Source organism: Phocoena phocoena, chromosome 3, assembly GCF_963924675.1.
Source record: "Phocoena phocoena chromosome 3, mPhoPho1.1, whole genome shotgun sequence".
NCBI lineage: Eukaryota > Metazoa > Chordata > Mammalia > Artiodactyla > Phocoenidae > Phocoena > Phocoena phocoena.
In genome coordinates, this window is record NC_089221.1 from 4209205 (window position 1) to 4236226 (window position 27022).

General features: G+C 50.4%; 1 protein-coding gene across 1 annotated transcript in view; it reads left to right on the top strand.

Annotated features, from left to right (window-relative positions):
• ADAMTS16 (ADAM metallopeptidase with thrombospondin type 1 motif 16) overlaps positions 1-23173 on the top strand; it is a 154976-nt gene extending 131803 nt beyond the window's left edge. Inside the window, exons 19-23 of the mRNA XM_065874064.1 lie at positions 9787-9988; positions 10095-10289; positions 13247-13471; positions 22146-22293; positions 23058-23173. Of these exons, the coding sequence (XP_065730136.1) occupies positions 9787-9988; positions 10095-10289; positions 13247-13471; positions 22146-22293; positions 23058-23173 (886 nt within the window). The remainder of the gene's footprint in view (positions 1-9786; positions 9989-10094; positions 10290-13246; positions 13472-22145; positions 22294-23057) is intronic.
• Positions 23174-27022: the final 3849 nt, after the last annotated feature.

The following is a 27022-nucleotide window of genomic DNA, read 5'->3' on the forward strand; positions in this document are numbered from 1 at the left end:
CTTGATGATGGCAGTGGACACATTCCTCGCTCAGTGAGGGGGAGACGTAACCTACAGACGCTTAGGAATTATTGCTTCTTATGGCTGTTTGGTCCCAATTTCCTCTCTCCTTTTCTTCACTCTTGTCCTTTGTATGAGGAGCAGAGGTTCAGGGGGAACACTCCTATCAGAACGAAGCCTACAGACCTTTCCTTCTTGCTACTTCCTCTTTATCGCAAAACAGTCTCTCTCATTCCTTTAAAATGTGGGATTCTCATTGAGATTTGATTCTTGCCCTCCTTGCATTGTGATTTCTCCTGTTGAGCCCTGTCAGAAAGGAGCTAACTGATGAGAAACACCAGGCTGGGAGAAGGCTTAATTAGTACCCTATACTTAGTGCTCTATACCTAGTACTCTGCACCTAATACCCTATACCCTAGAACTCTGTGATTAGTACTCTATACCTAGTACCCTGCACCTAGTACTCTGTGCCTAGTACTCTCTATACCTAGTACCCTGCACCTAGTACTCATACTTAGTACTCTGCACCTAGAACTCTATACCTGGTACTCTGCACCTAGTATTCTGAACAATCAGTATCTGGGGAGAAAGAGAAGGAGCCCAGCAATGCAGCAGGTTCACCTGGGTGGTGAACTGTGTATTCTAGGAAATGGAGCTGACAAGGACTTCAGATAGTGAAGGAAGCACATTCATGTGAGCAATGAAACTAATTGTTCCTAGTCTCAGAACGGAGATTGGCCTTTATCAGACCAAACCCAGGAGCAAGGGGCCAATGTAGAGCCCATTCAGATGAGAAATGACAAAAATCTTGTACTAGTCTGGGTCCTCAGAAAAACAGAACCAGTAGGGGGTGTGTGCCTGTGTGTGTGTGTGTGTGTGTGTGTGTGTGTATGTGTGTGGAGAGAGAAATTTTAAGAAATCAGCCGATGTAGTTGTGGAGGCTGGCATGTCCCAAATCTGGAGACCCAGCAAAGGGTCAGTGCCATGGTTCAAGTCCAAAGGTCGTCTGCTGGCAGAATGTTCTCTTATTCTGGGGAACCTCAGTCTTTTGCTATTAAGGACTTCAACTGATTGCGTGAGACCCACCCACGTTATGGAGAGCGATCTGCTTCACTCAAAGCCTACAGAGTTAAATGCTTACTTCATCTAAAAGACACCTCCCCAGAAACATCTAGAATAATGTTTGAGCAGATATCTGTGTTCCATTACCCGGTCAAGTTGACACATAAAATGAGCCATCATACACCTGGGTTTTGTCAGATGTGCAGGAGGGAGCAGTTTTGCTGGAGAAGAGGGAAGTAGAATCTGTGATTAGGGGAGACGCAGGAAGGGTGGAGGATGGAAGCCAGGAGGGGTTCCACCCCCTGAAAGGGCATGCAGGGCAGAGGAGTGAAGGTGGGGACTGTCGTCTCCGGGTGGCCATTGCACATCAGGTGGAGATGCTCTGTGGTGGAGATGCAGGGCTTTATATAGGTGAGGCACTTATGGGGGATTTGGGGGCTCTCACCAGAAGGAAGAGATGCTCTCCTTCAGCCCTCTGAAAAAAACAGTAAATTAAAGGAAACTTATTTTAAAATAACATACATACACATACACCTTGAACCTTTATTTTCACTTAAAATACATACATGTGCCCATTTGCTAATTTTTTTTTTGGCTGCCTTGGGTCTTCGTTGCTGCGTGCGGGCTTTCTCTAATTGCGGTGATCAGGGGTTACTTTTCGTTGCAGTGTGTGGGCTTCTCATTGCAGTGGCTTCTCTTGTTGTGGAGCACGGGCTCTAGGCTCGCCGGCTCAATAGTTGTGGCTCATGGGCTCTAGAGCACAGGCTCAGTAGTTGTGGCGCATGGGCTTAGTTGCTCCGCAGCATGTGGGATCTTCCCGGACCAGGGCTTGAACCCATGTCCCCTGCATTGACAGGCGGATTTCTTAACCACTGTACCACCAGGGAAGCCCCCTGCTAATTCTTTTAGTTATAGCCAAAGCTTATTTTGAGTAGGAAGATGCTTATTAAAGATCTAAGTTGATTACCTGCATAAAATATGCCCAATACCCATGATGTTCAGTTTGAGTTTCTTGACAGAAGGCTGAAACTCGTCCTATTCATCCAGGTGCAAAATCATCTTAAATCTTTCATTTTTTCTTCATAGTTTACTTTTCTCTCAGCCACACCTAAGCTGAGAGCAATTCCATTTAATGACTGATCTCTACTGAGTCATTCCAAAGATTCAACTCAGTTTTCATAGAAGCAAGTGTCTCATTTTCCATGCTCACGTTCCATCGAGCTACACCAAACTAATTATATTACACAATTCCTATAACAAGTTCAGCTGGCAGAGGCAGATTTGAGGGCAGGCTCAGCTGCTTCCCCGTGTGCCCACTGTCACCAGGTGGTAGCAGAAGGATGTTGACAATGTGGGCAAGGCTGGCTCTTCACCCCACCTGGCACTCAGCATGGTGTGGGCAGTGGCCTGGGGGTTTTGCCAATGGAGAGGCCCAAGAGTCTGACAGGTCAGTTCAGAGTAGAGAGCTGCTCCTGAGGCTGGAAATGAACCCATGGCAGGAAGGCATTCATCCAGGTGATGGTTCAGAGAAGAACAGATGTAGAGAATCCCTAGGACAGGCACTAATGGGGGAGAATCCCCCTGCTCTGTTCTCCTGGGGGCAGACATTGGAGGAGTCTCACATAGGAAGTTATATTGGTTCTTCCCAGTGGAAAACCAGTTGACTCCCTGGAGGGCAGGGTGGTAGAAGAGGGGTCTTTATAAACTAAATGGTGTCCCCAGCTATGAATGCAATCATTGTCACAACCTGCCATGCCCAAGTGAAATGTACATTTCCAAAGACCTTGCACTCCATGGAGCCATCCTTGGATAGGAACTACATCTTCCCAGCTGTCAAGCTGTGTTGTTTGGGAGGATTGGAAGAGTGTCAGCACTGGACATGTTTACCTTTACTTCTCAGAGCTCATCATTTTGAGGTTGGAAGGGCCAGCACAGGAGGAAGCAGCTCTGGTCCATCCCACCTCCTCAGCCACTTTGGTGCTGGGAGGGGGGGGGGCTTTCTTCCTGAAGGAGCCTAAGCCTGCATGACTTGCAATCCTGGAAGCTCGGTCGCTGGGTCTGGGGCCAGGCACCTGCTCCAGATCAGTCTTTAAAGCCAGGAGGGCTGCGCAGAGCAGGGGCGGCTGGACCAGGGGACTGCTGGGTGATGGGGTTGCCTGGGTGGGCTTTTCACATTTGCCCATGACAGGGAGTGAAGGATGATGCCTCCTGCAGAAGAACCCACTCACCAGGCTTTTCCTCTGATGTTTTAATGGCACATCTCAGTTCTTATAATCGTTAAAAATAACATCAGTACAACTTTAATACAAAGGAAGGAGCAAAGGCACTTACCACCTTCAAGAGCCAGAGCCCTGGACTCTCCTGAAGAACAGGTGTCCCATTTCTCAGAGTGTGTCCCCAACCCTGATGGTCATCTCGGCCACCAGGCTGGGGAAAGCGGGCTTTGTAAAAATTCAGATTTTTGACCCTCAACCCCAGATTTGTGATTCCTGCAGAATGGAGGAGAGGCCAGGGACGTGCAGTTGCTTGAGAGGCCCGCCATGCAGCTGTGGTTTGGGAAACATGGTCTCAGCCCCAGGCTAGGTCACATGGTCCTCTCAGCCCCTTGGTGCCATCCTTGGGCATGAGAATTGGAGATGTTAAACTTGTTAAAGTGGAGGGAGGTACCGCCTACCCAGTCATTACTCAATTTCAGTTGCAACTTGGCATAGATTGCTAACTCACCTACCTGTATGTAGTTACCACCTGAGTTTTTTTTTATCCCATAGCAGAGGGGTTTGTGATACAAAGAGTTGGGTACTGAGTGGATGTAAAAGAGGAGTGAGAGGGGGTTGCCTTCCCCATGTTGAACTCTGATGATGGGAAAGATGTTTATTCTTTCCAGAGCGGGGATGAATGAGTCCTGAGGACAGTGCTGTGGGGGTTCCCTGCATCCTCTTTGCATCTTCTACTAATCTTCCACTCCCTCTGTGACTGTCTTTGCTTCTTGGGCTGCCATTTCCCCATCCGTAAGACACAACCAGAAAAGCAGACCATTTCTGAAGTCCTTCCCAGCTCTACTGGTCAGCCTCTTTTTTTCCAATTTTCCATGGAAACCAGATGGAGGATCAGCCCCACAAAGAACCAGCCCTTCATTGTCACTCAGAATCTAAGGACTTCCCTTTCACCTTCTATGAGCTGAGGGTTTTCGTTTGAGCTAATAGGATGCACACACCCTCCATGGTCTGCAGAGAAGAACCTTCAGATGAAGGATTTTTGCTGAAACAGGGAATTATTAGGGCTGTCTGGAACAGCGAGGTAGGTTTCTTTCACCTGTGTGTCCCTCATAATTCCATTTCCCTGCCTCCCATGTGTAAATGAATCCTACTGATTCTTCTTAAGATAACATCTGATGACAGGACAATGAGACAGGACAATCTGGTAAAAAAAATAATAAAAACCTCCATGTCTTTGGCTTCTCACAGTCCATAAAGTTAACACCCACCACACCTCCTTTATGGGGAGCTTTTGATGTCCTGCAGTTTGGCTCGATGTGGGTCAGCAAAGAAATGCCGCATTTAAAGCCGAAAAAATACAGTCCTGTGTCTGGCTCGTTATAAATCTCTCCTTCAGTTTCACATCAAACAAAGTAGTTTAACTGTTGAGGCTGAACAAAATGAAGTCACTGTCAAGCTGCAGGCTTCCAAGTGCTGATGGCAAGAGCTTGGCTTCCCGATCCAGGTCCCCTGTTTCCTGAAGTCTGGCCCCATCCTTGCCAACCAGTGGTCAGCCATGGACTTTCCCTTCTGAGGTGATGGTGATGGCATTGCTTCTAGAAGAATGCATCCAGCAGACAGTCGGAGGGTTCAGAACATCCCTGCGAACAGGCTGTGGTGGAGGGAGATGCATGTGTGTCCAGCGGGTTGCTGTCACTTCTAATGCACTTATTAGTGGACCCCGGGAGGATTTGCTCCAGACGTTAGAGCGAAAGCACAGAGCGCAAGCTGTTTGTCCAGGAGCTCTGCCCCACCGACACCGTTCACTTACACATTTGGTTACCAAGATCGTTGGCCCTCTCAGAGCTGGATTTCTGCCCTGGAACTTGCCTGGAATGCAGCTGGCACCCTACGATACTGATGAAACATCCTTAGACATAGACCAATAATTCCCCAGTCAGCAGACGGACCAGGCCAGCTAATGGCCTGTGTGTGGCCTGCTGCCAGATGGGCTCAGGAATCAGCTTCTCTCCCTCCTCGTCCTCCCAAGACCTCTGACCCCGGCTGCTGCGCTTTCCGCTCACAGCCTGCCTGTCCTCTTTAAGTTAACTTCTTAGCTGGCTTTTTTTTTTTTTTTCCCCCTGTGGCTAAGGCAGATTTTTCAAACTGGTATCTGTTTATTGTTGGATGTGCACTGTTACCTTGGAAACAGTTCATTTAGATGAAAAGCGTGGTAAATCTCAAATCACCTATACGTGTGACGGGGCTGTAGTTTCATACAAAGACAAGGTCCTTCTGTCTTCAAATCCCACACGCTGCCCTGCCCGTAGGGCCGCAGTGGCATCTGTCACAGGCCCTGGGCCGCTGAGTGTGGAGCCTGTGAATGTCTGTGTTTATAGTCACAGAGGATTTTAAAGATGATGTCGGAAAGTAAAAGTGGGCGATTTGATTAAGTATAGCCTACTTGAAGGTTGAGCTGGATACACTAGCACGTGAAGGTCGTGACTGACCGACGTTGTCCTTCACCCTGTCCAGCTCGCACCTCCCTGGAACTAAATCCAGCTGTGAACGTGGCCTTCTCTAGGTTCAGGCTGTGACCCGGCTTCTGCCCCGTCATGACTCCTTGTGTTTATTGAGTTAATGAAAGACCACTCTGCAGAAGATCAGAAGTTATTCCTGAAAATGGAATTGGCTTAGTGCTTCATCTTGAAACTTTGAAGAGAACAGAAAAAGAAACTGAAACTGAATTCCAAACTGAAGGGAACAGTTCCTAATGCTGAATCCGTGACAGCCCTGGGCTGGCCGTGGGTGATGCTCCGCTGTGAGCGTCAGGCTCTGGTCCCCACCGAGGGTGGCCTCTGAGCCTGAGTGGCAGCTACAGCACCGTGCCTGCCTGGCGGGGGGCGGGGGGCATGGGGGGGTGGTGCTTCATGACAACGTATTTCACTAAACCAAATACCCTTGTTGGGAATTTGCATTTTCAAAGGAAACATTAAATAACCAAAACCAAAACGTTACTTTTTTTTTTTTTTTATGAGGAGGTGAAAGTCATTTTCTGAGAAACAAATAATTACTGTTGACAATTAGGGATGTTGAATATGGAACAGCTGATGCCAGGAAATTCTGCCCAAACTGTTGAGTGACAACCATAAATTCCACCACCTCTCCTGGCAACGCTGAGAGCTGTAAAGGTGAGCCCCAGGGGAGCCCTCAGCCAGAGCAAGTACTGTGGTGGCCGGGTAGCTGAGTCCTCCAGATCCTGCCGGGGAAACCTGACTGATTTGGGTTACACCATCCACCTGCTTTGTTCCAGATGGCAAACTTGAAAAAGCAGGACAAAGCAGGACAGGTATGGCCGCTGGTAGCTACCCAACACACCTTGTTCTGCTCATGGAACCCTCAGACGTCAGCACAGAAGCTTGCATGGATTTCCACTCTTTCATAAGCTGAAATCAAGACATTTCCCCAGAGCTCTGCCTGTGAAACAAAGCAGACACTTGGCATTTCCAGATGCTGTGTGAACAATCTTTGTTCAGGACCACTTCTTAATGATGTGCAGAAGAGAAGGGCAGAGGGTGGACCAACCCAGTTGGAACAGCTTAAGATGGTGGAGATAGAGGACTTAACTCAGGGGTGTGAAAAGCCTTGGAGGAGCCAAGACGCCTTTGCACACCATTTACAGTTTATGAGGCTGCGGGGTTGAGAGAGCAAACTTAAGAAGTGGGAGGAAACATAAAAACAACAGAAAAGCGATGGAGAAGCTCCAAATGCAGACTCATCACAGCCAGGAGGCCAAAGCCCATGTTTCATAAGGGTTAGGCATCATTTCCGTGGTTTAACATGATATTAAAGAACGCTAATCTTGTTGACAGTGAAAAATGGAAGCATTTCCACGGTTGATAGAGAACAGTTCCTACAAACCTGACATAGTTTATTATTATATGAGTAAAACTTTGCATTCTTTTTTAATAATTTTCTTAGAAATATAATAGAGTCTGTTCATGAGAAACACTTGGTATAAAATAGTTCAAGGCTTCTACAAACAAAAGTAAGTAAAAATATCATGGTACACCTCAGGCTAAAGGCACCAGGTGCTACTGCAGGGCTGCTGAGAGCCCAGGCATGGTGGGGGTGGATCATTTCCACTTCCCATCCAGGGGAACTTTCACAGGAGTCCAAAAACTGGCTCTAAAGTGATTTGGGTCACAGACCCCTTTGAGAACTTGAGGAAACATGCTGGTGGTTTGCTCAGCAATCTTGGAGGCATGGGCCACCTAGAACTTGTAGGATTTCAGGTGTCTGTGGATCCCCTGGTCCTTTATGCCTTTATTTCCTTATTTAGATATTCATATACTCAGTCTGGTACTGCAAAATATTACAGACTCTGAAAATATGTTCATGGAGGCTTTTCAGGGTAAGAAAAATGTTTGTTTTAGACATTGAGTTATAAAAATGCTGAATTTAAAAGTTGTTCATACTTCCCTCAATCACGTTAAAAAAATAACATATTTACACACACACACACACACACACACACACACACACACACACACACACAGAAAGCACCAGAATCAAAGGTGAGGAGCTAATGAGGAATCATTGTCCCCGGGAGGAGGGATGGTGAGTACTTTCCTCCTCTCTTGTGTTTCTCCCCACGTAAGCCAGTGCACACACTCTGTCCTCACAGAATCTCTTCTGTTGGGGCAGCATCTCTGAGAGGCCCCTAGTGAGCTCTCAGCCAGGCTTTCTGGACACTGCTTTGTGTCCTCAACCCAAGTGTGACTGTCCAGGCACCCTGTGTGGGGAGAGGATGGAGGCCACCAAGACAAAGGAGAACCGGGCATCTTTACAAATCCTGTCTTCCCTCCAGATTCAAGAGGAAATCTTGTTCTATCAGTTCACACTCAGAAATGCCGTGGAACAGGACACAAGCTTTCTGCTCGGGACCCTTGAGCCCTCCTCATAGACTTGGCTGAGGCAGAGCCTCATGACAGCTTCCTGGGCCCTGCTGTCCCTCGATGCCCCATCACGCTGACAGCTGGACACATCGCCGGACCCTGCTCCACCTGCAGGGGTCACGCTGCTCTGTCTGAGGGAAGGAGATCACGGCTTCTCCTTTCCGCTTGGGGATGATTTTCGACCACCACTGACACGGAGCCCCATGGGCCCCGAGTTTTCTGTAGAATTTTCCAATTTTGCTTATACGCCCTGAACAGGGAGACAAATATGAGTGGAAATCAAGTCCTCTTAGAGTCCAAATAGCAAATGGCCGTCTCCCTAGGACCCAAGGACCTCCATCCAAATGGGTACTCCTTACTGGACCACATCTCACCTCCCGGCTCTCCCGCCCCAGAGGGGCCCCACCCTGGCTGTGCCCTCAGCCCTCCTGCGGGTGGACTTGTGCAAAGCTTTGGGGACACATGCAGGCTTATCTGAGAGCAAATGGTGATGCCACGGGGCTGAGCTGGACCCAACCTCCCCACCTCCATCATCTGCCAACATGCCTATCGACAAAGAACGCTTTTACAGACAGAAGAGAGAGAAACAGGGCTGCTTCGAGAAACATCCTGGAGCGTCAGCAGCTGCTAACAAATTGAAAGAAAGATGAGCAGACATTATAGGCCTCCTGCTGGAAGTCATCACTTTTAAAGTAATCACACAAAACAAACAAAAAACCGGCTTCTGACAAAGGCATTAGATCCACCTAAATTACAGGAAGTGCAGAGGAGTATACTAAGTGATACCACAGAGATGTAACTTGCAAAGTCCTGAAATCAGCAAAAAAAAAAAAAAAAAAAAATGGAGACGCAGTAAGGTTTGCAATCTTTCTGTAACAGATAAATGGAATAGAAAAGTAAATGAGATTACAGAAGAACCTACAGACTAAAAGAGAAGAAAGACACATCAACCAATTGCAGACTATGAGCTTTATTTAGATTCTGACTGACTAGAGATGAAATTTTGACATTGACGACATACTTGGGAATGGAACACTGAGTATTTAATGACATTAAGGGATTATCGTTAAAAATTTTAGATGTCACAATGGTATTGTGGTTATGTTGAAAAATCTAAGACTCCTTATCTTTTAGAGATGTGAATTGAAATATTAATATGTCTAGAATTTGCTTCAAAATGCTATAGGGATGGGGGCATAAACTGATCATCTTTGGAGCTAAGTGGACACAGAGGGCCTTTATTTTTGTACAAGTATGAAATTTTCTTTAGAAAAAAGTTTTCTAAAGAAAAAACTTTCTTTAGAAAAAGGGGAACAGACACACTGTTGAGGGGAGTTATTTCCAAGTACAAGTGAACCTGAAAGCGAAGGGAGGGGAAGCATGACCACCAGGAATGCTAATCGTGGAAGTTAGAAGGGGTAGGGGCCCAGGGAGACTGCCCGGCGACTGAAAATAACTGTGCACCTATAGACAGTAGGTGGGAAATGATGCAGGTCGATGCCCGCACAGACGCGGCCCTCCGCTCTGGAGAGCTGGCACTGTCCCTCACTGTGGGTCTCTCTGTCCCCCAGGTGGTCCGTGGGGAACTGGAGCGCCTGCAGCCGGACGTGCAGTGGAGGCACCCAGAGCCGGCCCGTACAGTGCACGCGGCGGGCACACTACAAATCGGAGCGGGTCTCCGCCAGCCTGTGTCCGCAGCCTGTGCCCTCCAGCCGGCAGGCCTGCCAGCCTCAGAGCTGCCCACCCGCGTGGAGCGCTGGGCCCTGGGCGGAGGTAATGGGGCAGGGCCGGCGTACGGGGGCGGCGGGGCCCCTCCTAGGCAACGTGGGGCTGGAGTCTTACCAGGCCTTGCAGGAGCTGACGCGCTCTTCCCGTGCAGTGCTCTCGAACCTGCGGGAAGGGGTGGAGGAAGAGGTCCGTGGCCTGTAAGAGCACCAACCCCTCGTCCAGGGCACAGCTTCTGCCTGACGCTGTCTGCACCTCGGAGCCCAAGCCCAGGACTCAGGAGGCCTGTCTGCTCAGGCGCTGCCACAAGCACAAGAAGCTGCAGTGGCTTGTGTCCGCCTGGTCCCAGGTAGGTGCATTGGTCCCAGGTGGGTGCACTGGTCCCAGGTGGGTGCACTGGTCCCACTTGGGTGCACTGATCTCAGGTGGGTGCACTGATTCCAAGTAGGTGCACTAGCCCCAGATAAGTGCACCTGATTCCAGGTAGGTGCACCTGATTCCAGGTAGGTACACTGATCCCAGGTGAGTGCACTGATTCCAGGTAGGTGCACTAGCCCCAGATAGGTGCACCCAATTCCAGGTAGGTGCGCCGGGTCCCAGGTGGGTGTACCTGGTCCAAGGCAGGTGCACTAGTCCCAGGCAGGTGCACTAGTTTGAGGTAGGTGCACTGGTCCCAGGTTGCTGCACTGATCCCAGGTGGGTGCACTGGCCCCAGGTAAGTGCACTTGTCCCAGGTGGGTGTACCTGGTCCCAGGTACGTGCACTGATCCCAAGGGGTTGCACTAGTCCCAGGTAAGTGCACTGGTCCCAGGTAGCTGCACTGATCCCAGGTGGGTGTACCTGGTCCCAGGCAGGTGCACTAGTTCCAGGCAGGTGCATTAGTTCCAGGTACATACACTGGTCCCAGGTAGGTGCACTGGCCCCAGGTAGGTGCATTTGGTCCCAGGTGGGTGCACTGGCCCCAGTTGGGTTCACTGATCTCAGTTGGGTGCACTGATCCCAGGTAGGTGTGCCGGGTCCCAGGTGGGTGCACTGGTCCAGGTAGGTGCTCCAGGTCCCAGGTGGGTGCACCAGGTCCAGATGAAACTGGGTCGACCAGGACCTGCCTTGGGGCTGCCTCTCATCTGGCCCCTCTGCTTCCACTTCTCCTCTGCTTCTTCTTCCCCAGAGTCTCTGATCCCTGCCCATACCCCAGTATTCAGTCCTCCCTCCTGACACACACTCGTTGGAGTGTCCTTCGACTTTCTCATCACATCCCTGACGTACCTCACCCAGGTCATCCACGCGTTCATCACTCCCTCATGTTGAGCAGCGATTAAGTGGGTGAACGGGTGCAGGTGTGAGGGGAGGGGTGTTCATTGCGCTGACCAGGGGGTGGGGGCACCCACTGCACCCCAGAACACCTGCAGCCACTTCCCTGGCCATGCTTAGGTAGTAGAGCAGGTGGATGACCTCAGGAGACAGAGGACCCGTTCCCTGAGAGGAACGTGCATAGGCAGGCTTCTCATTTGGGGAAGAGACTGCTTGTGCTGGGTTTGCTCAATGCCTTGTGCTGCTGCAGGCTGGGAAGCCCCTCATCTGCACTGTCGGGGGACTGTCCCAGCCCTGCTTCTCTGAGACCAACATTTGGAAACACGAGTTTGGAGTGTTAAAGGTTTTGTGAATCGCTTTGGCCCAGGTGGGGGCCGGACACCCTGCTGGGAAGCAGACAGAGCTGCCCACCTCCGTGCCCGGGAGGGGACGTTGGGAGGCCATGCCAGCCCCCTGCCCGGGTGCAGTGAGCCCAGGGGCTGCCTGAGCGGCCCGTGAGAGGCTCCTTCAGAGAGGTGTGCATCACTCAGAGGCACGGGAGTCAGTAAAGCACAGCGGACATCAGAAAGCCAGCAACCCAGAGAGCAGCAGCCGCTGCCACCCTCGGGAGCTCGCCTGTGATCCCAGCTGCGGGGCTGCCTTTCCATAGCAGACATGAAGAAAAAGGCCCCAGCTCCCGGATCCCGCGCCCTCAGGGGCAGACTCAGGGCCGCAGCCCCCGTACCCACACCTCCAATGGCAACCTGCTCAGGAGGGAGGAATGAATCAATAAAGGGATGGTATGCCGAGCAGGGCATTTAACCCGGGCGAGACAACACGTCCGTTTGCCACTGAAAACTAAAAACATCATCACTCTTGGATAAAACCTGTTTCTGCTGAGGTAGAATTCCTGGTCCTCTGTCGCCTGGGACCTGGGAACATCAGAGTCTCTAGGACTGAATCGCGTTGTCGTTAGAAGACTTTTGTTTCTGTGCATATCCCCAGAGGCTAAGTCCTTAGGAAGGAAGCAACTTGGGCTGCATAGTGTCTGGGAGGTGTCCCCCTGGGAAGCCCTTGCACTGAATGTATAACACATACGGGTGCATACACACACACACACACACACACACACACACACACACACACACCCCAGAACTTCTCTCTTAGGCATGGCCCCAGCAAGGCCCTGGGAAGAGTCCTCCAGCTCATTCCTGGCATCAGGACACACTGAGCACACCTGTAAGCCAGGTCTGAACATGAGTGTGAGGCCAGAACCCAGGCATCTGGGCTCCTCCACTTACGTGATCTGCGGAAATGTCAGCCCAAGGCAGCAATGCCAGCCACTGGGACCTTCCCTGTGACCTCCGAGCTGACCTTTTGGTCTTCTCTGTCATCCCTCTGTGACAGGTGTCTGCAGCCTCTGCCGGGCCACAGATTTGCCCAGAGTCCCACCACCCATGCCAGAAGGTCTGGCTGCAGTGACAGCTCAGGCTCAGAGCACATCACCGTGGGACCGAATAGGTTTGCTGTCTGTGCTCGCTGTCTTCAGGGCAGCACTCGGCTTTCTGAGGATGATTATGAGCCCTGGGTTTCCCCTGCCTGCCCCTGCTTTAGGGGCCAGCATCACGCTGCAGTTGGGTGGTGTGAATCCGTGGAGCTACACATGGAGCTATTAAATTTCAGTGCATTCTGGTGTCAGTTACAGCCCAACATTTTAATTTCCCAGTGAAGCAGTAGCTCCAGAATTACTCTCTTCATGGTTTCTGATTGCCCTGCCCCAACTCATGCCCCCAAGTGCTAGACCACTGTGACCACAAGGTCTTCCTTTTTATGGCAGATACTGTAACACCTTTTTAACATGCCAAGGTCCCATATATTCCACTGACCATTTATACTTAGGAAAACAGTCAAGCTGATATAATCAGAAGGCTTCTTGACTCAATGATTTTGTAGAAGAGACAGCCACCACAGGAGAAATACCTTTCACTCGCATCCTTTGTTGTCTTTTCTTTTCAGTGCTCTGTTACGTGTGAAAGAGGAACACAGAAAAGATTCTTCAAATGTGCTGAGAAGTACAGTTCTGGGAAGTACCGCGAGCTGGCCCCGAAGAAGTGCTTGCACCTACCGCAGCCCCACCTGGAGCTGGAACGAATCTGCGCCCCATTTCCCTGCCCTAAGCACCCCCTGTTCACGGCTGCAGGCTCCCCACAGGCCGACTGGTTTGCCTCGCCCTGGTCTCAGGTAGGGGTGAAGGGAGGGCGAGCAGAGCCCCTGCTCAGTGTTGGTGGCTGGCCTCGGTGGAGAGGTTCCGGCTGGATGTGAGCTGCTCGAAAGCAGATAGTCACAAAACAACCATCCCGACTGGTATTTACCCAGAGATCACTTTGTGGCAAGTGTCCTGCTAAGTGTTTTACTGTGTGTATCCTACACACTGACAGGTGGGTAGATACATACATACATACATATATGTACATTTTATATATACAGTCCCCAGTGCCCACCAGGGCACCGAGCCCATACAGAGTATTCACAGAATATTTGCTAAATATGGAATTCTAAATGAAAAACAAATTCAATGAGTGACTCAGGGGGGCTTCTCTGGTGGTGTAGTGGTTAAGAATCCACCTGCAAATTCAGGGGACACGGGTTCGAGCCCTGGCCTGGGAAGATCCCACATGCCGCAGAGCAAATAAGCCCGTGTGCCACAACTACTAAGCCTGCACTCTAGAGCCCGCGAGTCACAACTACTGAGCCCACGAGCCGCAACTACTGAAGCCCGCGCGCCTAGAGCCCATGCTCTACAGCAAGAGAAGCCACCGCAAGGAGAAGCCCGTACACATGTGTTTCTAGTCACTGAGGATCTCCCCAAGTCTGTGTACCTGAAGGGATGAGAGAGGAAAGCTCCCAGAGGAAGCATTGGGAACGTGGCCAGACCAGCTCCTAAAGAAGCAGTCTGCTGGGTCCCCAGCTCCACAGAAATGTGTAACCAGTGTTGATCTGGGTAAGCTTTACTAAGAACTGAACAATTACTGTTATCGATCTGCCAGTGGGGCAGGCCACATCCCAGGCAAGACACGCTCGTCTACACCACCTGTCCTGGAAAGGACATCAGTGTTCTGTGTGGAAATCAGTGCCAGCCAGGGGCCGGGCAGGAGGAGTGACTGGTGCAACCACAGTGCTTAGCCAGACGGGACCAGTGGTGCCAGACTTTGACCAGCTCTCCCTCCATCTGAGTCTCCTCACGTATTTCCTGGCCTCCGGGACCCGTCTTCAATCCCTCCTGATGCAAAATCCCTTTCCTGAGGCCCCTGCGCCATGACAGCCGCTGTGCGTGGCTCCTTTCAGAAGGGACACCACACCCTGCCTCCTGGGTATGTCCTGTGTCTTGTCCTGTGTCTTGCCGTGAACAGTGTCCCCAAAACTCATGTCCACCCAGGACCTCAAAATGTGATCTTATTCAGAAATAGGAAGTTTGCAGGTTTAATTAGCTAAGATGAGGTCATTCTGGATTTGGGCGAACCCTATAAGGACCAATGTCCTTATAGGACACACAGGGGAAAGGTCATGTGATAATAGAGGCTGAGGTCACATTGATGCAGCTATGGGCCCAAGAACACCCAGGATTGCCGGCAGCCGCCGGACTCTGGAAGAGGATGAGCAGATCCCCCCTTAGGACCTCCAGAAGAGATGGAACTTGCACCTTCTGCCAATGTCTTGACTTTATACTTCTGGCCTCCTGAACTGAGAGAGTTGTTTCTGCTGTTTCAAGCCTCCCAGCTTGTGCTCATTTGTTCCAGCAGCCCTGAGCATCTAACATGGTGGTTATTGGCGTTACTGAATCTAACCTGGGTCTGCTTGCCCAATGCACAGCAAAGCCAATCTACTGACACCATTTTGTGGTGAAGGAAGGTACAGTGTTTACTGCAGGCACCAAGCAAGGAGAACAGCCTCAAAAAGACCTAAACTCCCTGACAGCTTTCAGGAAAGGGTTTTTAGAGACTGAGGGAGAGGGTTACGGGGCACATGATCAGCTTGTTCGCAGTTCTCTGATTGGTTGATGGTGAGGTAACAGGGTGGTATTTCAGGAATCTCAGTTGCTGATTTTCTGGCCCCAACCGGTATGGGCTCTATGTGCTGGTCGGCGGTCAGCATGCAGTTGACTTTCTCTGGTGGGGTTTCGTTGTCTGCAAAACAACACAAGGACATGGCTCAGGATGTTATCTGTAGCCCTTGAGGGGGAATCAAAGGTCCTTGACTTTGTTTTATGGCTAAACTATTATTATTTTGTATTACTGGACTGTTTTCCTTTGTTCCTGCATTTTTTAACTTCTCTGATTAAATTTTAATTTTTGGAACTTGGGGAAGGCCTAGGAGGTTAAAGCTTTTCAACAAACAAGAGGTGGGGGACCCTGGGGGTGTCTGTCCCCAGGAAGGCCCCACAGGATGCAGCTCATTTCCAGTTGTGTCCTTGTCCCATCATGTTTCCTCCTGACCCCCCAAGGGTGACTCCCAGCAGCAAGGGCTGTGTCTTAAGTTCCTTCACCTTCCTCTTAGCCCAGCTTGGAGTCTAAGGACAGTGGGCATGTGAGCTACAGCAGCTGAATCCGACAATACCATGGTGTCCGCCAGCACAGGGGTTTCTCCAGAAGGAGGAACATGAATCTCAGAGGGGAGACCTCAAGGCTCTGTGACCCAGAGTCCCCTGATCCAGGAATGGCCAAGAGGTGACAGGCGGTGGGCTCTTTCGCTCTCAGCTCTCCTGATTCCCCACAGACCGGGGTCCCCAAGCATGGCACCCACCCTCCCTCATGTGTGCCCGCCACCAACAATTCTGTTGAACAATCTTCTGATGTAAACTCAACCCTGAATGCAAACCTGAAATGAACAAGTTTGACAGAGCAAAAATCACACAGAATTATTATTTTTATCTAAGGCCAAAGGAAACAAACGGAAATATATATTGGAACCAAATTAAGCCACCACGGAATTTTTTTCAGTATTAGCTAAAATTTTACTAGAATAAAACCAGTTCAAAATCCCCCCAAATGAAGGCCCAATTCATTCTGTTGGAGCTCTGCTGTGTATGTGAGCCCAGGATTGGCTGGTAATCAATAATCTTCTCTAGAAATCACAACATCCCAGCCCGGCCATTGCCGTCCCTCTGGTGCCTCTGCCATATCCCTGGTCCCAAACTCTGAGCTCTGAAGAAGGAAACCATCCCTCAGTCCTTGGAGAGGAAGAGGCAGAAAGACCTTCCACCCACTGTATGCACTGCCCTCTAGCTGTGTTCTTGCTTCGCTTGGTTCCTCTTATCTTCACACTTGATGTTGCTTTTTCATTTACAAATATATGAACTCCTCCCCAAATGGTATTTAAATTAGAATTTGTTTAATTTAGAATATTGGACCAGGGGACCTTTGAACCACATCCTTTTCAAGCATTTGCTATTTTTAAGTAGGTCAAAAGTATCACTTGCTACACACGTTTCCCTTCTATTTTCCTCTGAGTGCGCGGGCTTTCCAGCAAGGTGAGGGGATGGATGAGCTAAGAAGCTGAGTCGAGTTGTTTCTCAGGCAGATGCTTCGCTTTCTCTGTCTTTTTGAGAATGTGAGTCAGAGACAAGTACAGGTGGTTCCCAAGACCATGGTCCGTCTGTCCTTGGGGAGACTGAGGCTCCTGAGACTGAATCAGGCCAGTATTCACTCTGCTCAATTCAGAGACTTCAGGCAAATTTAGAAAAAGAAAAACAAGGTTTATCCTTATTTACTTTAAACCAAAACCTAAAACCTAAAAATACATCCTGCATAGTTTTCACCAGCCTGAAATATTCAATCTGTCTGTCTAATAAGTCATTTTTATCATAAGCTGCTTGAAGATCTTATCCAGTGTGACTCATCTATTACATTCCGAGTCCATAACTTTTGGGAGTAATAACTCAAAGGCGATGTTTGCCATGAGCTCTTGGACCCAAAGCTCTGCGCCCTGCAATCGTGGGAAATTGTGGGACGGAAATGCGTGGCCAGTGCCTGGCTCAGCTTTGCCCCCAGACAGGTTATTCCTGTAACAGCAGGAAGATGGCGGGTTCTGTTATTTGATCAGGAGAGTTTCTGTTGGTCTCAATGGCCCGGCTTATCATTTTGGTTAGGAGTGCATGGTCTGGCAGGACTGACTTCATTCATTTGGGTCGTTTGGGTTTAGCCTCCAGTGGATCACACGCTAACCTGGTCTTGGAAAGGCTTAAGTACAAACACCTGCTGGACTGTGTCTGCCTCTACATGACAGAGACTGGGTGTGTTCTCAGTGCTGGAGTGCCGGGGCCCTGTCTCGTTCCGGGGTTCCTCACCAGGACTGTGCACAAGTTGATGTGGAGACCCTTGGGCTTTCAGGGGCAAAGAGCCATGTCCCAGACGTCATCGATAGGGTTTTCCATCTTGGCAACTATGACTGCAACAATGTATCAAACACACACACACATACACAGACTCACACATATGGGCATACACGTGAACACACACACACGGGCCCACACAGAACATGTGGAGACTTCAGCAGGCTTGGTCTGGATGAGTGTGGTCAGTCCATCACAGAGGGCTGCCCTGCACCCTGGACCCATTCGCCCACCTCTAATAATTTGCTCTCATCCTCTTCTAATTATGAGGGTGCACAGGAAAACAGGAACCGTTTTGTTGACATTGATGGATAAGGTCGCCTGAGCTGGAGGGAGTCTGCCTGTAACCAACTGAATCCGTACAAAAATACACAGCCCCGTCTATGTTTAGAGCAGAAATTGTGTGTGTTGTCCCATCCTGACTGAGTAGACATTTGGTCTCTGGGAGAAGTTATGGTGGCTGAAGCTCCAGACTTGGAGAGGTCCACGAAGGTGATAAACAAGGGAAGAAACCGCCCCCCTCCCGCCTCTGTAGAGGCTTCACAGAAGGAAGATGAAGGTGTGAGGCCTCTGGCTGTCTGCAGTTAACATGCCTTTGTTGACTACGTGTCCATGCATTTGAGAGATGAACTTTGCCCTGGAAGAAGCCCCGTGGTTTTACAGGTTCCTGTGAATGTGACAGGTGGGCAGTTACCTTAGACTAAGACCACGTAGAACATCAATCAGGACTTAGAGCTCTCAGACATCGCCTTCCACTAGCATTTTCCCATGAAGACCAATAACATAAACAAGAGTAGTCGCTCTAATTTAAAACAAACCTGGAGGCAAATGTTATTATTTAAAAATGTATCTTTGTTTTTTTTTTTTTTGATAATGACTAAGAGTAATCATCAATTCCCCCATTCCTCCAGTCAGAGGATAGCCGTGCCTCTTATACAGGGGTGGCCAATCCTCCTAGGAACACGGGGATCGCCGAGGGGACAGGGCACACAGAGGACATCCGAAGGGAGAGGTCTTTCAGCATTTCAATGTCCGTAGAGTCTGTCTGAGTGGATGTCTGCCGAGACTCCCTGGAAGGGGGCAGGACTGGTCAACCTACAGGGGCCCTTTCAGAGCAGAGTGTGCTCGTCTGCATGGGGTCCAGGGGAGAACGGGCATGCGTCACCCTCCAGAAGGCCGTTTAATTCTAGAATGACAAGAAGACCCTCATTGCTAGACCTCAGGGGGCCGTCCCACGGAATCCTGCCTCGACGTTTTTCTCCATCTGGTTCCTTGGTTCTTGGACGGAGCCCTGGTCTCAGGCCCTGTCACCAGCAGCAGCATGTAGGGGTGAAGGGCCAGAGGCAACGGGAGGAGGCTTAAGGCCCCGGGGCCCCAGCAGTGGGGTGAGCAGCCCATGCCTCCCACCCACAGAGTGGGAGTCATCCACATTTTCTGGCTCCGGGACATTCAGACCGAGGCCCTGGAAGGTGAGCAGAAGTGAGCAGGGTGCAGTGGGGAGAGTCCATGGACTGAAGATGATCGTGACCACCAGGGCCACGCGGGGGAAAGTCTCAGGTGCTCATTTAACTGTTTGCAGTCGAGCTGCAGGTCAGCTTGACGTGCTGGTTTTGTTAGATTGAATGTGACTGAAGTCAGTTCTGAAAATAGAAGAGGGCGGTGCTCTTGCCGGTGTGGTTCCGGTCACTCAATGGAGAGCAGTTCTCCGGGTGTGTCCCGACCCGTAGCAGCGTGGCTACACATGCAGGTTCTCGGGCCCAGCCCAGACCTGCTGGAGCTCAAGCTTTGGGCCTGGGCCCCAGCATTCTGCTTTGCTGAGACCTGTGGTTCATTCGGACACGGATTCGAGCTTGAGAGCCACTGGCGTGGAGGGTGTCTCCTGCAGCAGGGGGTCTGGACAGAGGGCGACAGCAGCTGTCACTCTGCAGGTCAGAGAGCAGGTACAGGACACCGTCAGCGCCCGGCACGGCGGCCGCCTCTCCTGCCATCAGTACGAGGAATGGCCTGAGACGCTCAGGCTAAACCCCGTGAAGCTGAGGAAGAAGACTTAGCCTTTGACTTCAGATCTGAGCTCCGGTCTCTCTTTCCACCGAGTATTCCCAGCAGTGTTGTGTCCTGTGACTTGTCCTCCACACCTGCTGCTCCTGCAGCCCCAGCCGCTCGCTCTCCACCCTGGGAGTCTGCACAGAGACTCTTAGGATCAACCCATCTGCAAATCCAGTGGAAAATCTGGAATGTGATTTCTAAACCCCATGCTGAGTTTGAGGCCGTTATGTTTATGATATAGCTGAACCACTTGCATAGCTTTTCCTTCCTGGGGAAAACAAACGCAAAAAAGTGAATAAACTTTTTCAGATTCCTTCTTTTTCTTCCCTCTCCTGCTCTATCTCTGGTTCTATCAATGTGAAGTATTTTCAAAGTCTGCAGCCAAACATCTTAGTTCTTTCTGTTTACATGAAGAAACACAGAAGTTGAGCAATTTGGAGGCTTTTTTCCTAAAAATATGTCTCTCACAGGGAGTTTAAAATCTCTCTAGACCACTTCTTCTCACACTGGGTGTTCTTATGGATCATCGGGGAGTTGCGCAGATTCTGAGGCAGCGTCCGGAGGTGGGAGGCAAGGATGTTGACAGACTCCCAGCTGTTGCCAGGGCTGCTTGTCCAGAAACCAAGCTTTGAGTAGCGGCTTTAGAAAGTGCCCCGAGGAAGGGCGAGCTGCTTGCTCAGCAGTAGTGTCTGGAGCCTAGAACAGTGCCTGGTAAGAGGAGGAGGATGAGCCCTCTTTGTGAATAAACTAACCAATGACGAAAAAAGAATCAAACCACTTGGTGCTGTTTAAGTGATGCAACATGCTGGCCAGATCTCTTGATTTCTAATTGAGGCCTAACATCTTTAGCAAGAGTGGAATTCTGCCTCTGCTGCTGTTGATGAAAGAAACTCAACTCACAAGGCAGAGACATTCAGCACCCACAGAGGAAGATGTGACCGAAGAGACCCTAGGAACCCTGGGGCAGTGCAGCCCTGTAAGTTCTCAGCCCACGATGATAGCTGAGGGAGGGTCTGGAACCAGAGTGCAAAGCGCCAAGGCCAGAATTGCGGCTCTGCCGGAATGTTCAGAAAGATGTTATAGGCAGTGGGAAACACCTAGCTCTATCGCGGATGAGCCTCATGGTTCAGGAATCAGACATGAGTCTGCCCACAACACTGCTGTTTTCCTGGCTGCCATAGTCATATACTGAAACTGAACTATTGATGACTTTCGCTGAAATTGGTTTTGAAGAGAAGGGGTAAGCCTCACAGAATGTTCCAAACCCACATGCTTATGAGCTAAAGTCCTGGATTTTCTCTCCAGGGGCCCAGCCATCCTTTCCCTAAAGAGAAAAAAAAAGAAGCAGGAACAATTCCTTCGGCTTATGAGTTTTCAGGACTCTCTGTTTCCAACTTTTCTCCCCCCGAGGGGCAGAGAGAGATGTTTTACTTACTCCATCGCGGAGTCCCTATCCCAGGGGATGCTAAAGCCACTTCTCCAGGCTCTGTTTGCAACGGGTCCTGAACATCCGGCTGCAGGCAAGCGTCTGGCTGCGGGCTGTTTCTGCTGTGGAAGACCAGCCCCAGGGCTGCTCCAATGGGGTCCTGGCACACGGACCTGTACATTCTGGCAGCAGCCTGAGTTATGTGTATCCCTAAATCTGCACGGCTTTAGCCTCGTGTTTTAAAGCAACCATTTAGCTTATCCACAGGATATCCAAAACGTTCTCTGACCCCGAGTTTTTGCAGGTGCTCCTTTAATTGCTTACATTCTTAACTGTCTTGAACTCACAGCCTTGTCTGAGCACAATTCACATGCTTCTGTCTAGACCTCGAGTCGCCTTCTTTTGGGGCATATTCACTGCTACACGTTTAGGCCCCTCCGTCTCTCTGATCACCCACGTCCCTCCTGGTTTATTGCCGGCAGTTGACCTCAGACGGACCCGCTGCTGTGGTCTGTGGGGTGTGCGCCCGGCCAGCTGGTGAGAGATGGTCTGATCCAGCCTCTCCTTCCTATTCTGGCCCCTCTGTGCTCTGTGCCTTAGAGCACGGGGGCCTCAGCGTCGGGAAACAAAGTTCCCGGAAGCACGCAAACGAGCCCGGGGAACCTCCAGACATGCAGAGTCCCTGCGCTTGGGGTCTGGAAGGGGCTGAGTGTCAACTCCTGGGGAGTTGGCCTGTCAAGCTTTTCCAGGTCAGAGGCACCAGAAGGGCTGGCTTGGTGATGGCGTTTCATGAGAGACCCATAGCCTGCATCCCCAGATGCGTGCCACTTTTTGGTGTCCATCAGACCCTTGATGACTCAAGGACATTCAGGCTTCTGGGCACTTCTCCCCAGTGTCCATACCTGGGGAAAATCCAGAATCTGCTCAGCCACCCACAGTGGTTGGTTGAGGCAGACCACTGTGAGGAGCCTGTTGGGGGGCGGGGGTGAAGCTTGCGAGAGCAGCTGACCCAAGGACCTGGTGGCCCCGGTGACTCTTGCTTGTGCTTCCCGCAGTGCACGGCCAGCTGTGGAGGCGGCATGCAGACGAGGTCCGTGCAGTGCCTGGCGGGGCGCCGGCCAGCCGTGGGCTGCTCCGCGCACCAGAAGCCCGCGGCCTCCCAGGCCTGCAACACCCGCTTCTGCCCCATCGCACAGAAGAAAGGTGAGTGTCGGAGCCCCTCGGCTTGACCTTGGCGTTTCGGGGGGGCTGTCCCGTTTCCGGAGTGTCTCCTAAGAGGGTTGAGCAGGTGCTGGGTGCCCGCTAGGTCGAGGGGTTGGTGTTGGCTCCCCGGTTCTCTCTCCATCTCCTCCCCCAGCTTTCCCATGACATAGCCCACAAAGCAGACCCCTCGCTTCTCACGCCTCCCCAGAAATGACACAGACGGCTGGGAAATCAGATTGTTCCTGTTTCACTGCTGCTCTTTATATTCAGAAGAAGCCGATTTTAAGTAGAGCAGCCTTTTCCGCCCGAGGTAAAGGAGAACCCAGATTATTCCTTGGATGTGCTCTAAACGCCATCCCTGTGCACACGCCCTCGGTGCCTCAGGTATTTGCGGGGACCATGCCCTGTGTATCTGTTGAGGTTTCTGGAAGAGAAAATGGGGCCGGAGGAGAATGAGCGGTCTGACTCAATCAGGGACTCAGCAATTGGAGTCCAGTCCACAGAAGCCCCATCGCCTTGGGTGGATGAGTGGTTATGTGGATGGGTTTATCACAAAAAGCAGAAAATTTCAACTTTGCGGGAAGCTTCCAAGAAAGGTCTTGTGAAAGCAGTACAACCCACATGGCCCATTTGACCTGAGGAGCTGCCCTCCTTCAGCAGTTTCAGGGCAATGACAGATTTACCTTGATTTTCTGGAGTTATTGGCAGTGGCAGCAGACACGGGGTGCTGGAACGGTGACTAACTCTGGACTGTTCACTTTCAGATGCCTTCTGCGAGGACCGCTTCCACTGGTGCACCCTGGTGCCCCAGCACGGGATGTGCAGCCACCACTTCTATGGCCAGCAGTGCTGCAAGATGTGCTCCACATCCAACCTGTGAGCTGACAGGGCACAGGAGGTACCTGTTTCCAGCACCAGCGAGCACCGGGGTGCTTCTGAGGAAGATGGAAGCTGGGAGAAGAAAAAACATCTGGGGCTCTTATATATGATTCTGTGCATGCCTGTGTGTGTGTGTGTGTGTGTGTGTGTGTGTGAGCACGTGAGCGTGTGTGTGACTCGTGTGTGTGAGCGCATCCCCCGGCACGTGGACATGCTCTCGGGGAGGTGGGGATGTCGAGTCAGGCCACAGGGTGCACTGTGCAGCAGGGTACGTGCTCACCTAGAACTGCAGAGCTTTGTCAAGGAAGGCAGGCCAGGAAATGAGGGAGAAATACAGAACACCTGCCTCTAAGGCTGCCGGCCCAGCCCCCACCTGGAGGTCCCTTCCGACAGCGGGATCAACTTTGGGCTGAGTCCCCAGGCCCATCCTGCCCCAAGAGCAGTTTCTCTGCACAGGGACCTGGGGCCCGGACAGGAGAGCTGGTCTCCATCCTGATTGGGGACCTCGCCTCTGGAAACGGGAAGATGAAATCCCTGCTAGGGTGCTCCTGTCCCTTTCAGACTCGTGTGCTGGAGGAGAGAATTTTCTTATTTTATGTTTTATCTTTCTCAGTTATTTACAAGTGAGTGTTCCTATTTAAACCCGTTTCTTACTGCTTTTCTATTTCAAGTGACAGAATTACAGGTTGTATCTGAATTAGAGACTTACCGGTTACGCCGAATCCCCACCGTCCTACTGAGGACTAGTGGTGGGTCCACTTGGGCAGATGTCAAGTGATGACCTTGGAGCCCTGTGTTTCATTTTTGTATTTTGCGGGGTTTTCAAAAAAAATGTTTCCGTAAATTTTGGTTGTTTTTGTAACACCTATTCAGAAGGAAGGCCTATTTCCTGGTGAAAAGCTGCGCGGCTGGCCTCTGACATCCTCTCGTCAGTATCCGTGCGGCTTTTAATCCTTTCCTGTGGTGCGATCTCCATTCCAAATGGCACCTGGATATTTATATTTGCTGAAGTTTTATAATAAATTTTATATTGTGAACTGCTCGTGAGTCTCCAGGACGTCTGCTCTTAGATGCGAGGGCTGGCACAGAGACCGGGAAATTGGCCTCAAAGAGAAATGGGGCTCCAGAACCTGGTAGAAAGTGCTGGAATCAGTCTGAGGAGAAAATGCCCCCAAATGAGGAGGCTTCAGGGAAGACGGTTGGTGATGGTGGCAGCCTGTGCAGGGGGGTACTTCTGCAGGGTCATCCCGCCCAGGGACCAGGTTTGCTACGGCTTCACCTGCAACCTGCACAGGACAGGTGCAGCCTCTCTAGAGATGACACGATTAATTGAAAGGTGACCCCTGACCCTGTTATCCCTGCTGTATTAGTCAGCATTCTCTAGAGACACAGGCACAATATATTTATAGAGGGGGTGGGTGTTTTAAGGGATTGACTCACACGATCGTGGGAGCTGGCAAGTCCAAAACCTGTACGCCAGGCAGCAGTCCAGAAGTTCGGGTTAGAGTCGATGCTGCAGCCTTGAGCCTGCAGAGGTTCTGCAGAGCAGCTGGCTGGAAACTCAGGCAGTTTTTTGTTTTTTTTTTTTGAAATTGAAATTGAAATCAAAAATCCTCCAACAAACAAAAGCCCGGGACTAGATGGCTTCACAGGTCAATTCCATCAACATTCAGAGAAGAGCCAACATCCATCCTTCTCAAACTCTTCCAAAATATTGCAGAGGAAGGAACACTCCCAAACTCACTCCATGAAGCCACCATCACCGTGATACCCTACTTTTTTCTCCTGTAGTAGAGAATGGAACCACCATTTACTGACTTTGCATTGAACATGAATCTCAGAATTCCTGGTTGCCCACTGGTTAAAACTTGGTGCTTTCACTGCCATGGGTTTGATTTCGATCCCTGGTCTGGGAACTAAGATCCCACTGGCTGGATCATACTCATCGGCGTGGCCGTCCCAGCAGAGTCTGTGGGTGAATATGGGACTGGGGCACAGAGGCCCCTCCAGGCCCCGAGACAGAGTCAGGCCAGATGGTGCCCACACCTAGCCTCAGACCCTTCTCAGAACAGCAGACACAGCACCCTCCTGGCTCTCTTTACCTCGGGCCGGCCCAAGGTACCAAAGCTCCCCACCAGCGAACAGATCCCTCAGGCAGGGTTTCTATGTTACAGTCTTGAGGCCGAATTCCTTCTTCTCAGGGAAACATAAGTCTTTGCTCTTGGGACCTTCAACTGATTGGACGAGGCCCACCCCACTGTGATGGGTAATTGGCTTTACTCAAAGTCCACTGATTTAAATGTTAAATGTTAATCAGGTCTATGCATGCACCCCAGTGTTCATAGCAGCACTATTCACAATAGCCAAGACATGGAAGCAACCTAAATGTCCGTCAACAGGCAAATGGATAGGGACTTCCCTGGTGGTGCAGTGGTTAAGAATCGGCCTACCAATGCAGGGGACACAAGTTCAAGCCCTGGTCCGGGAAGATCCCACATGCCTCAGAGCAACTAAGCCCACACACCACAGCTACTGAGCCTGCACTCTAGAGTCCGCGAGCCACAACTACTGAAGCCCATGTGCCTAGAGCACATGCTCCACCACAAGAGAAGCCACCGCAGTGAGAAGCCCCCATGCCGCAAATAAGAGCAGACCCCGCTCACTGCAACTAGAGAGAGCCCGTGTGCAGCAACGAAGACCCAACGCAGCCAAAAATAAATTAATTAAATTTTTTAAACACTTAAAAAAAAACATGAATGGATAAAGAAGATGTGGCACATATATACAATGGAATATTAGCCATAAAACAGAATGAAATATTGCCATTTGCAGCAACATGGATGGACCTAGAGATTATCAAACTAGGTGAGGTGAGCCAGACAGAGAAAGACAAACATCATATGATATCAGTTATATGTGGAACCTAAAAAAATATACAAATGAACTTATTTACAAAACAGAAACAAATTCACAGACATAGAAAGCAAACTTACGGTTACCAAAAGGGATAGTGGGGTGGGTGAGATAAATTATGAGTGAGGGATTAGCAGGTGCCCACTGCCATATATAGAATAGGTGAACGACAAGGTCCTACTGTGTAGCACGGGGAATGGTATTGAATATCACGTAACAAACTATCAATATAGTGGAAAAGACTTTGCAAAAGAATATGTATATATGTATATGTGTATGTGTGTGTGTATATATGTATATATATATATATATATACACACACACACATATATATATGGAATCACTTTGCTGTACACCAGAAACAAACATAACATCGTAAATCAGCTAAACTTCAATAATTTTTGTTTTAATTTTTAAAATGTTAATCACATCTAAAATACACCTTCACAGCAATGTTAGTCTGGTGTTTGACCAAGCAAGTGGACCTCAGAGCCCAGCCTAGTTGATATGTACAATTAACCATCACACCAATCCCCCTCGGACTGGATTATGCCAGCCCTAACTGGGGACCCAGAAGACCTGCAGCAGCACCTGGGATTACAATGGACACCTGCCCTCCCAAACACCAGCTGCCCCAAGTGCAGCTCCTGGTGTGGCCAGCCCCACTCACCCTGTGCACCTCCCTGGCTTGCGATAGCACCTGCACCATCTCAGTGAGCCCCTGGGCCCAAAGTGCAGGAGATGGTCCGAATCCCATTTCACTGGCCTGACTCTGTGAAGGATGCAAAGTGGCCCCTCACATGGTCCCGTCTTCAAGGACTTGTTTCATCAGGAAAGTAACATCGGGCCCCAAAGCGCCGTATTACAAGAATAGGGAGGCGCAGAGGAGGGGGAGATTCGCTCCCACTGGGAGAGCAGTGATAGACCAGAAGGGCAG